This window comes from Strix uralensis, chromosome 8 (assembly GCF_047716275.1).
Source record: "Strix uralensis isolate ZFMK-TIS-50842 chromosome 8, bStrUra1, whole genome shotgun sequence".
In the NCBI taxonomy this organism is placed as follows: domain Eukaryota; kingdom Metazoa; phylum Chordata; class Aves; order Strigiformes; family Strigidae; genus Strix; species Strix uralensis.
The window spans coordinates 28106416-28118735 of NC_133979.1; the positions used below are offsets into that span (position 1 = coordinate 28106416).

Consider the following 12320-nt stretch of genomic DNA (forward strand, 5'->3'; position numbering starts at 1 on the left):
GAGAGGCACAGCTATGAAGAGGTCAAGCATTTGCTGATGCCTCTTTTGCTAAAGCACAGAGCGGTCACCAGTGATTCTCTCCAGGACAATGCTGTCTCCTTCAGGCACATGGCTCTTGCAATCATCAGTCTTTTCCAGCATTATCACACTCAAACTTCTATTGCTGAAAGTAGTTGTATTTTAAGTAATTAAGTCAAGAAAAACCCTGTCCTACTGCCAGGCTACGTTGCAAAGACATAAATCCCTCCAAGACATGTTCCATTCAAGAAAATAGATTTGTTTATATAACTCCAAAAAAACTCCCCAAGAACAGAAAGGTAGTGAAGTCAAGCAGAGACTATTAGGGAAGAGTGGGGCTAACCATGCTATCTCAGCTTGCCCTGCTCATCTGCACAGAGTATTAGTGCAGGCAGGTCCTGCCTTCTGCCAGGGTATTCGCCAGAGCACTGCCGCTCCCCTCCCCAGTGCCCAGCTCACCGGCTGTGGGAGGAAGAAGCCGTGCAATGGAAGAGCAATCTTCAAGATACAGGAGCCACCTGTCAGTCTCATCCCGAGATGAGAGGGAAATGGGACACATGCTCCAAATACACAAAATACATAGCATTAAGTAACCTGTGGACAGGATAACCTAATTGCAGGGATCTCAAACAGGACATTCCCAAGTGAAGGATGCTCCTCTCGCAGGCAAGACCTACATTTTTTTTTTTTTCCTTGGGACATTATGAGAGTAACTTCCTGCTGATGAAAACACTTGATAAATATAAATGCTGAGTGCCACCAGAAACCCCAAGATATTAATTTGCAGTCCAGAGCAAGCCTGCCTGCTACGTAGAGAGCTGGGAGCAGTGGCCACACAAACAAGCAGAATACTAATTAACTGACTGCTCTACAAGGGCAAGATCTACTGTGCACTGCACAAGGAAGCAGCCCTGCAGAAGAGAGGAACAGCAGTCCACATAATTAAAACATGACCTCAAAACACACCTGCATCCAGACACAGATGGAGCTGGTGACTTTACAGATGTGCAACGTCCCTAAACAAGAATGGAAGAAAGTTATTAGGGGAAAGGGGCAAGAGAAGCTCAAAAAGCTAGAAGGCACCTTTTGCATTCAAATCTACCATCTCCTCGCCTCTGGGGCCCTTCCATGTATTGGAAGGACAAGCAGGGGAGAGGGACTCCTTGCTCTCAGCTCAAAGCACTTGGGCCACACCACCAGCTCCTTAAGTATGAGCCTGCAACTAAAGTCTAAAGTCACGCTTTGTCCCAGGCCAGCTTGATTTCAATGTGTACAGTTTTCAGGGATTAAACTGGACAGCTCAAGTCCATACATGGGCAAGTTTCTGTTTTTCAAAGGTGTGTTGCCTGGCCACCTCTGATGAGCATTCACAGAGATGATAAAAGAAAGGTACAAAGAGACTCAGGCCACTCAGCTCCTCTGTTAAAAGCAAGGGCCTCTAGAAGAAAAGTCGAGCCATTTTCATAGCACAAGCTATTTTTAACACCAGCCATGGCTTATCAACTCTACAGAACAGTTTCAACCAAAACTTCTCAGTAATTGTCAGTAACTGTCCATGACAGATTGGAGACAAAAACAGTTTCACTCAAAACATTTGAAAACAAGACTTCTAGAGGAAGCACCAGGCACCCCAAGGCACCTCTGAGGGGTGAGAGGGCCATCACACACACCAGAACAGCAAGAGTTAGGGCAAGACATTATTTCTGAAACCCCAGTGATGTAATCCCTTCCATTCTGGAAAGATTTATTAAACACAGGAATTAAGTGCTCCAGAGAGCTGCAATGATGTGCTTGGAATATCTGGGGAATTTCACTTGATCCTGTGAAACCCATGGAGGGTCAGCAGTAAGGCATTCCATCAGTAAGGGTGATGGTAGCTCACCTGCCAGAAAGGCTACTGCTGGGCTAGCCCTAGCTAGCAAAGCGAAACAGGATCAGACAGACCACTAACTCCCGTCTTACCCCAGCTGTGTGAGCAACAGGAAACTCCTCCCTTCTGTCTGAGCGGAGGCCTGCCAGACACAATGGGCTGCTCACTATTATGCCAGCCAGCACCTCCACCTTCCTAGCTTAGCTCTGACAAGGAAACGCTCTGTGCAAAGGACAAGAATTTCACCCAGGAGAAGCAGCTGAGAATGTGGTGACTGTGAAGCTACAAGGGGCTGCAAATCCAGGCAGCTAGCACAAAGCAAATTTGAAGAGTTGACAGTGCAATATGGAGATACTGGCTGCTGCAAGACGCTGAGACCTTCTTGTGCTGTGACATCCACATGCTTTTACTTTGTGGCCCATCACCACTCTCAAATATATCCAAGGCACTAAATTCAGACTGTATCTGGCTTAAGCTGCAGCTGTCAGCTAGGAGTAGCTTGCAGCCATCGTCCAATTAAGAAACAATAAAAGCTGTCATAAAAATCCTGCTGTGCCATTTCAGGAAGGCTTCCCAGGCCTTACTGCATCCAAGACCACCAATCCTTCCTGCAGTCAGAGACCAGCAGCAGATCTCCGCATTAAGCTTGCTCACCTCTTCTGAAGGCTCAGTGTCATGGACATCGCTCTCCCCTATTCTGGCTCAATTCCCAGCCCCTTCAGGTGAAATTGAGTTAAAGGCAATGCTCTGTGTCCTGCTGCAGCACTGTTCTGAGTCCCAGAAAAAAAAAACATATTCCCAGTTAATTCTGAAAAGATCTGCAGAAACACTTGCTCCTTGCTGACACCAGACTGCAGAGGGAGACCCGGCTCATCTTACAACTCTGCTCCCAACCATGGGAAAGCTGCAGCCCCAGGACCCATGAATAGGTATTCTTGGCACGTGGCTTTGTTATTGCTGTTCACAAAGGAGGGGATGCATTGCTGCAGTTAACCCAGCCTGTGGGCTGCATCAGGACAGTACCAGAAGCACCAGTCATCTGTGTATCTGCCTGGGCAGTCGCAGGGTTATCATCCATCTGCAATGAAACATCATCTGCTTCAAGTCTGCACAGGTCTGAGTAACAACCAGTACGTCTCACATCATCACTTGAGCCCTTCTCCTTACCAGATCAAACTCTTGACTTCAAGATCTAAGTAATAGTCCCAAAACACAGATAATCCAGATACAAATGCTTCTGAGTGTCTGGCTGGCTCTGCTCTATGCAAGCAGGATCTTCCCTCCTGCTTGCAGCAAGCCAGTCTCAATTTACCTATTTCCCTGCTCAGGAGGTAGCACCAGGGCAGTATGCTTTGAGGAAAAGAGGAACTGGTAAAATACAGTTGCTCCAGTCCCCAGCTATTCCTGTGACTCTAGAGCCAGGAGTAACTGTCTGCATACTGCTCCTGCCTCTCCAAGTGGTGTCTCCCCCGGCAATTCCAAATCAGAGGTTCACCTGTCCCACTCCTACTACTGCCTTCCATCAGCCTGATACTCCGTGCCACCCTCCATTGCCTATTCATAAGGAAGGCAACAAAAGTCAAAAGAGAGGTATCCTGCTCTGCTCCAGTTCCTGCCACAGCCATAACATGAAGACAGGCTGCACAAAGTCCTCATGTTCCTGGGCTCCAAAAACAGGATGCACAACCAAAAAAGTCCCCTAACACTGCAAACCAGCACCCTGTTCCAGGCCCTCAATGCTGAGAGGCAATTCAGACAAATTTGTCTTGCCCTGAGGGCATGCAAATCGCAGCTGGTGACCAACTTGCCTGTTCCCTCAGACAAGTCAGGATTAGATCTGCCTTCCATGATGCAGGGTTGGCCCCAAGAACAATTCTAAGGATTTACATGGCAGCTTTCCTAGTGGGCTTCCCCATCCCCAGATCCTGGAAGTATCTGGGCCATTTTTGCTCAAATTTCCCACAGCTGACTGCCAGAGACAAGCCAAAAGAGCTCAGATAGCTCTTCAGAAATGGCTGGGACTGCCTTAAGAACAAGCATCTTTGGCAGCACTAGAAGGATCTTCACCTCAGACCCACAATGAACCTCTCTTCACTGCAACGCAGCAAGTCCAGCAAGCACACGTGCCCCAAGGCCACCTTACCTGCAGCGAGAAGGTCAGAGCAAGCTCCGTCTCCACATGTCCACTCGGGGGCAATACAATCTCGTGAGACCGCAGGATGCGCTTGGAGCCCTGTACAGAAACAAAGTCCATCGGGTGAATTCCCCAGAAGCTGGCCCTTATATCCCACCCCAGTCCTATTTACTGAAAACCAGGAAACATTGTCAGGGACTACCACAGAGAAAGTGAATGGATGGGTCTGACCTTGCACTCCTGTGAAATATTAATGAGATGAAAGGGAGATATTTGACTAATAAAGATTTGGGCATAAATACTGTCCCTAACTGCAACAAAGCAGCTTTTGTTCTGCCAAACCCCAGCATTCAAAAGCTGTGAGTCAACCCCACCCCTCAAGTTTAAGTCTCGTATTTTTAATTCAGCCAATAGATACAAGGCTCATCACCTCCCGGGCTTGGAGGCTGCAGCATCATGCTTAAATCTCCAGCATTAGCCATGATGGACTGGCCTTTCTTTTTCTGCACACACCCCTCCCTGGGGGATGTGGAGATTTTAACCTGTTTAAACAACTGCAAGTTGTTGGGGTTATAAAAGAAAAAAAAATCCACTAAGCATTGCAGCGGAGTCTGGAGACCTGATAGTATTACAGGGCAATTGCAGGGCAACTCCAAATCAACGCTGTGTTTGGGCTGCTGTACGCTGAGTTACTTGGCTATTTACTGTGAGAGCATTTCATTTCAGGGAATGTTTCAGGGAAAACGAGCAGGAAAGCATGACAGACTGCTGCCTAGCAAATCCTTCTGCACTGTTCAAACACAGTGGCAAGTTTCAGAGGTCCCTGGCTCAATGTTCTGCTGAGGCTGCAGATCTGGCTTTGTCCAGACAGACTGATCTCCCAGAAGCACAGAACTGTAGCTCTCCAAAAAGCAGCATCTGGGAAATCAGAGACAGACTGGGGGGATAAACACCTCCCAGCTACATCCAAAGGAAAACCTGGTCTGCCTACATCAGCCCCAAATAGCATCCTGAGATGAGAGGCAAGCACTCACTTACATGCCTTCCTCCCCAAACGCATTGCTCAGGCAGCCAGAGCGAACGCTGTGATTTGCAGCGGTGCCTCAGCTCCTGCACAACACAGCGCTGGCTCCTCTGTGGAAAAGCAGTGGTGCCTAAGCTCAGCGGATCAGAGGATAGACAGCAGAGCAGGGTGAGAAACCGAAGCGCTCCCTCCAGGAAAAGCAGCACGCATGCAAGTAAAGCACAGCTATCCTCACTGCTGGCAACAGCGGCATCTGTTCCATTGGTGCAAAGCTCCTAATAGCAGCAATCTTGCTTTACTTGTTATGCAACTCGAAATCTAATGAAAGGCCAAATATAGCTGCTTTTAAAAGACCGCAGCAGATAAATAGAGCAACAGCTTGGGAAATACGGTTGACAACTCTTTGAACATCACTGTTCAGGAGGGTGCAAGGAGACATGGGAAATGCAGGTAAGATGCTCTCAGGAGGTCTGAATTCAGTTATCCCCTCTGGAAGGACTCCAGTGTCTGACACCTCTCTTGCAATTCCCCATACAAAGGCAGTGAGTCATTTCACAGAGATCATATATTTGATGACCCAGTATCACCAGTTTCAAACAATAGCCATGTCAGAAACCTGAGGGCTGGCAAATTAGGTGTCCCTGAAAGAGCTTGTCAGCATCATCATCATAACCTGCAAGCTATAAAAGGACTTTTAATAACAGGGCTTCAACTCTGCCTGTGTCCAAGACATCTGCAGTGCTACTGACCCACCGATAAACAGCACACCACACAGAAATATGGGTGCTGATCCAGCACAAGGGACACCCCAGGTGAGGCACCCTCTGGGACAGCGGTCATTCCAGCCACTGTCACCTCTAGGTCAACTGGACAGACATCTCAAGGGTAAAATAAGGATGGCCTGGAGATGTGAGCTGCAGCCTGGGACTTAGCAGAGGAGCACCCCAAACAGGGTAAGTCCTTCTGCCTTCCAGCTCTTCAGGGATCTCTCCTGGCATGGAGAGGACTGCAGAAGAACTGCTCAGGTTCCAGCATCTGAACTACTGTAGCAAGGCAGATCACAACATGTACCCAAAATAGACAAGAAAGTCCCATGTGTTAAAACTCTCTTTGGACTTGCAGGTCTTGGGCAAGCTTTCACCCACAAAAAGTGTAAGCAGTCAGCAGTAACCTGGACAGGAAAAGAAGGGCTTGCTCTAGTAAAAGCTACTGAATTCTCCAACCCAAGTCTGACATGCTCTGAGCATAGATCACTCATTGGCAAGCCTCAGGCCCTCACAGTGATGCATCCGCCATCTAGGAGTACAAACATATGGAAAGCTTTCAGCCCTGGTAAGCAGTATCTGACAGCCTGGGAACCTACAGCTGTACCGCTTCTGAGGGTCCCACAAATCCAGGTGTGTGAAACAATTCCCTGCTTTTCTGCTCCCTGCTGTGGGTGTGTGAACCACCTCCAACAGAGGGACACATTTTTACTCCAGCTGGACTGCTCAGAGATGAGAGATGCCAGTTAAATCCTCAGCTGCATGTTCTTGCACCATAGAGCCTTCATGATTTCACCCTCCAAGCTAGATTTTGTGTGCTTTGACATAACCAGCTCTCTGCAGGGGTTTGCCTGGTTCTTTATTTGAAAAGCAACTGCTTTTCAGCATGGTTAATAGTATTTTTCTACTTATAGGTCTGCTAGGCTTTTTACTCATTAAGTACTTCAGCATTTGCAGTGGTGGGAGCATGTGAGCTGAACTGATGCTGTGACACACTGTGGAAATGAGTCCCCTTCTTTCCCAGCCTGCCTCCAGGCAGTGTGACCTACATGTAGGCACTTAATTAAAAGGCACAAATGTATGCTGTGAAGTGGGTTATTTACCTAGGACAACAGCTGTATTTTATGGAAACAAATTAAAATGTACAGACACCCTACAAATCCACTGACAAGCACCTGGCTACGAAATTACTTGGACTCAATAGCAGAGCTATCAGCAGAGGAATGCCCAGACTCCAGACCCCCCCAAACCAGGACCAAGTTATCAAGATGTTCAGCCCTAAATTAAGCTGAAGCATGTTAAATAGAGAAGCAAGCTCGGATTTAGTGACAGCTCAGGAAGAAGAGGTGACAGTATATGATCTGTAAAGAGCATTTTTACATAAAGATAAGCTCATGCTGAACCCTCAGTGAACAATATTCTTTGCTTACAACAGTGAAATGCAGTAGGAACATGGGAGAAGGATCAGATGAGATGCTCCGCACATCCAGAATGCCCTGATGTACCTGGGAGGAAGCCTGTGGCTGCAATGGACCCTCAAGTGGAGGTGAAGCTCAGTTTAGGCATCTGCCAGTATTTTTAGCCAAACAACACATTTAATTCTTAGAACTGAGCAGCAATTACCTGCATTTTGACAGCAATGACCCCAGAAATAAGCTCCTTATCCAATTCCTTTAAGACTACCAGTTTCTTTAATGTCAAGCTGCATAACCTGCAAACAGGAACAGAAGAGAAACAGTTACAATCATGCCTGAAAAAGAAAAAGCTCTGAACAGCTTTTACACACAGCAGTATCCCAGTTCGAGGGCGAACAGGCTCCAGACACAAGCCACACACTGATACAGACATGAAGACAGCAGGAATGTGTGAGGCTTCCCTGGCTTTTCAACCTGAATTTCTCCAACCTTTCACAAATACAAGGAGGTGGACAGGAGGTACATCTCTCTGATACAGACTCATGGCCACATAAGAGCACCTCACAGCACGGACTTCAACCCACCACAGCCTGGGAACTCTCGCTCTGAGTCAGACCAAAAGCTTTAGGGTCAGAGGAATTAAATTCCAGCAATATAAAAGCACAGGGTCAGTCTAATTTTAAACTTGTCTACAAAGCTTTCCTAGATTGTTGGCTTTTCCAGTTTCAGGCTCTTGGCTCCCACAGATCTCACTCCCACCTCCTCTTTGTCAACCCAGCATTCTCCTCCTCACCCCCAAACAAAAGTCCTAGCAAGTGGCTCAGGCGTCTCTAATGGGAAAGAAAAAAAAAAGAAAGGAGAGGACTCAAGCAGTGCCCTCTGGCCCTGGCGTTCACATGCCACACATATGCAAGTAAATCACATTCTTTACCCAGGCAATGCTACATTGTTCTGGTTAAAGCTGTTTGCACTTCTGCCTTCCAGCACAGAGAGCCTGGGAAGGGATAAAGTTTGGACTAGGTGCAGCCAAGTTAAGGCTCTGAGGTAATGGGACTGCAGTACCAGTACTGTCACAATTTCACAGAAATTACCACCAGCTGGTCTAATTAAGAAGGCACACCCAGAAACAAACTTCAGGGAAATATCAATCTGAAGTAAAGACAGGTCAGCCTGAGGAAAGCAGAGGCCAGAGAAAGTTGCCGGGTGGGCTCTAGTGACTAGACATCAACCTTCACGCTGGCCAGGACCTGGCACTGCCTTTGTGTCAGGTCCCAGCCCCACAGCATGGGCATCTTTGGTCTCTGCCGTGGGATGTTAGCAAACCTCAGCATGGCTACTCTTAAACCCACTGCAGAGCTCCTTCTCCCAAATAAAGCGTAACATCAGAGCTGTTCATGAAGGGGCCGAGTCCAGAAGTAGATGGGGAGGGAAGGGTTGCTGATGCTGGATTTTGGTACACGCCCAGGTAGCAGTAGCACAAGTGCCACTGACTGAAGTCTGCACTTGAACTACAGGACTCCATGCTGGTGCCAGGAACCCAACAAGTTGCCAATGCAAAGGTGATTTGCACCTCCAGTACAACCTTCACCACAGAGGAAGCTGAAGCATTGCTTTGCTGCAATGCTAGAAGGTAGACACAATCAGCCTGGGTGCAAAACTGCAGGAGACACACAGCTAGAGGCTGTTCCTGACAGGAGCAGTGTCAGATGTTGAAGTAACTGCTGCCTGCCGCATCCAGGAATGCCTGTGGCCCTGCCTGAACTCTGCTCTCTCACGCAAGGCTAGGAGCAGGGAAGAGCCAGTCTTAGCTCTTATGGTCTTCACTCAAGCACCTCTCCAAACCTGCCGTTGCCAGCCTCTTCTCCACCCCAGCCCACGCTATCTGCTCTCCCTGCCCATTTGCAAAGCACTGGTTCCTGCTGTCAGCCCCCCAGAAACCAAGAGAAAGAGAACTGAAAGCTCTCTCCTTTGTAGAGTTTTGCATCAGAAGACTGCACAGCCAGAGATGCTACAGAAATTACAAGGAAGGTGAAAAAAACAGGTCTGCCTGCGCCTCCATTCCCCCCGTCACACCACCAACAGCTGTGCGCAGTGTCATCGAGACAAACGTGCTAAAGCGTGCGAGCCTGGAGGCGCTGGGTGCTGGAGGAGGGATGGCAGAAGCGGGCAGGACAGCTGCAGCTGCTGCTGGGCTGGCGGAGGGGAAACTGAGCACGCTTTCACCCACGGGCAGAGCCTCCCCCTGAGCGAAGCAGGGGAGCACAGGCCAGCGCATTCAACTGCAAGCGCAAGTGTGCCCGTGCATTGGAAGTCAGGTGAAGCTGCATCCCTCAACCCGGAATGCAGGAGAAGCCACCGACCTTCCTGCCACATCCTGAACAAAACAACAAGCAGACCCTGAAGCAGTCAGGCCAGGATCTGGAGGAAGGAGGCTGTGATGCCATTTGTTTTCTCTGTAACACTGTAGCTGGAGGACAATTGTGCTCAGCTTGCCAAAACCCACAGAGCTCGGGCTGGTCAGGTGCTGAGAGCAGAGGTAGGACAACACACTGGCATTGTCTCAGCTGACAGGCAAGGAACAAAGGCCTTTTCTCTCCAGCCCGAGCTCGAGGATGAAAAAGGTACGGGAAGAAACAATGGTGTTCTCAGCACACGCAGCAGAGCACAAGGAGGGCGTTCTGTTCTCCGCCGGGCATTCCTTCAATTCATCATTTATGAGCTTTGATCAAGCCCTGCGAGGCACTTGCTGCTTGGAAAAAAAAAAAAAAATTAAAAGCCTCCTTTACAGTGATCAGAAAAACAAAAGCAGTTAAAAAAGACACAGGACGCATCTGCTTTCTTTATCCCCCATTGCTGGACTGCTGGTACTAAAAGGCGCTTCACACAAAAAACAGTGAAATGCTTCTATTCTTCATCAGGGGGAAATAAAAATCAGACAGAGTTTAAATCCCACCAAATCACTCTTACTCTCAACACACTTCTTGTTCCGGGTCTTCAGTCTAAGTTTGCAGCTTACAAATCAAAGCAACCTTCAGAATATGTGGCAGAAAGGGGCCATACCTTACTCAAATAATCATGAAAAGGCATATTCGAAGCATGTCACTGCCCAGAGACAGCATGGTGCCCCTGCTGCCAGCAGAAGGATCCTGAACCACTCAAGACCTGCAGGTAAAGCAAGGATTTGTCAGCCATAACTGCCTCTGATAACGGCGGCACCTCCTTCCATACACTTATCTTTTGCTTAGGTTTTGCTGTACTTCTGTCAAGTCTCAGGGACCAGGAAGGGGACTGGTCTCACAAAGAATTTCTATCAATGAGCCTGTTAAGATTAAACATTAGAAAGAAAAACAGGACAGGCACAGGTGGACCTGGAAAGAGCTAAAAATAGAACAAGGATACACTTGGAAGTTTCTAATACATACAAGATCTCTGTGAACACTGGCTAAATAACCTAGAACACACACACAAGGGGAACTGAGGAAGCCTCAAGTCTGGAGCTAAAAGAGCCCGAAGTATTTTGAGCAGTCTATAAAAAGCCTGGGACTGCAACACAGGAGGTGCAGACAAACCCTGTCTTTGCATGTTTGTTTCAGCAGTGACCTATGATTGCACATGGAGAGTTAAGCTAGCAAGAGCACTAAGTTAGCCAAAGCAGTGTTAAATAAGGGCAATGGAAACCTGAGAGCCAAGATTTCCACCCTTTTTTGAAGGTTCATAGTAGATGTCCCTGCTAGGAGCACAGCTGGGTCCCACACAGCAGCAGGCAGTGCCTGCTGAGGAGCTTGCGTCCCCTCTGGTCACACACGTCCCCCCATGGCGAGGAGGCACAAGGTACTTGCCCGACCCCATTCTCAGGTTAACAAATCATGAGACAACTTAATGCGTTCTACAAGAATAAAAGTCTTCATCTTTTTACATCACTGCTGCAAGAACACAGTTTTCAAGAGGAAACCTGGACCTGACCCAATGGTTTCGACTCACCCTGCTAATGCAAGTTGCGCTAAACAGCTTCATTACCAGCTCTTTGCTCAAGGAGGCAGTTATCTGGAAAGAACATAACATTTTAGTAACCAAGATCCAGCAAACAAGTGCAGAACAACCAAATAAAGTGTTGCATTCTTTACTCACTGGATGTTTTGCTTTTGCATCTGTCTGAGTAGGAAGATCAGGAAAATAAACCCCCTCCAAGAAAGAGTCTGCCTCACTGAATTAAATGTCTGTTTCTCCACAGGGAGCACAGTAATTGCACTGAGACCTCGTTCACGCAGAGATAGTCGAATCAACAGGAAGGAAAAATTAAAAATTAAAGACCTGTATTTTAATTAAGCCCCGTAGAAGTCAAGAATAATAACATATGCATCCACAGCTACAGGGGACTCCAAGTGCAAGATGGGAGCCGGGGCAGGAAGACTCTAGCTCACTACACAGATACTCTTTGTCCAGGTTAAACGCTGTGAAGACGTTGTTCCTAGAGAAAGTGTTTCATGGCAGAAGCACTCTCCCCTCCAAGGTCTGTAAACTTCAATCAGCCGATGGCTATAAGGAATTGGTCTCCATTTGGTCACTGGACAGTTTCACCTCACCCAGATTATTTCAGCCTCCTACTCCAATGCATTCAACCTCAACTCTTGAGTGTTTTGCTCTGAGCTGACACCGTACACCCAAGTCAGCCCCAAAATAAATTGCGAGCCACTTGAAGGAGAAGTGGAGGGAGACACCCGCCTACACACACACACTTGCCCAGACAAACAGAGCCATTCTGCACATAGCTACAGGGGCGCCTGTGCAGGAGAGGCCAGAGGGAGAAACCCTGCACAGCATTCTTCAGAGACAGCTGCTTAAGTTAGGTATGAACGCATGCATGCATTGCATGAGCAGTTTCTTATGCCTGCTTCACACATGCCTAGGAAGAAAAAACCACCACATGGATGTACTCATTGCTGCACTTACATGCTAAAGGCAGGGCTCTGTACTGGCCTAGGAGAGTTAGCTGGGGCAGAAAGTGGGGGAGATGAGCTGTCCTCTAATGTCACTGAAGCATCAGAGTGGGGCCTCCAGGCGAGGGTAGCAATGGTAGAAGCCACAGGAAGAGTGC

At 48.0% G+C, this 12320-nt stretch overlaps 1 protein-coding gene across 10 annotated transcripts in view; it reads right to left on the minus strand.

Moving 5' to 3' along the window:
• Positions 1-12320, minus strand: part of PACS2 (phosphofurin acidic cluster sorting protein 2) — an 82870-nt gene that overhangs the window by 46492 nt on the left and 24058 nt on the right. For all 10 annotated transcript variants that reach the window (XR_012629899.1, XM_074876820.1, XM_074876821.1 and 7 more), the window contains 2 exons: positions 7434-7521; positions 4032-4121 (listed from right to left, as the gene is read on the minus strand). Coding sequence is in view for 9 of the 10 variants with exons in the window: in XM_074876820.1 (XP_074732921.1) it covers positions 4032-4121; positions 7434-7521 (178 nt within the window). In the remaining variant the exon portion in view is untranslated. The remainder of the gene's footprint in view (positions 1-4031; positions 4122-7433; positions 7522-12320) is intronic.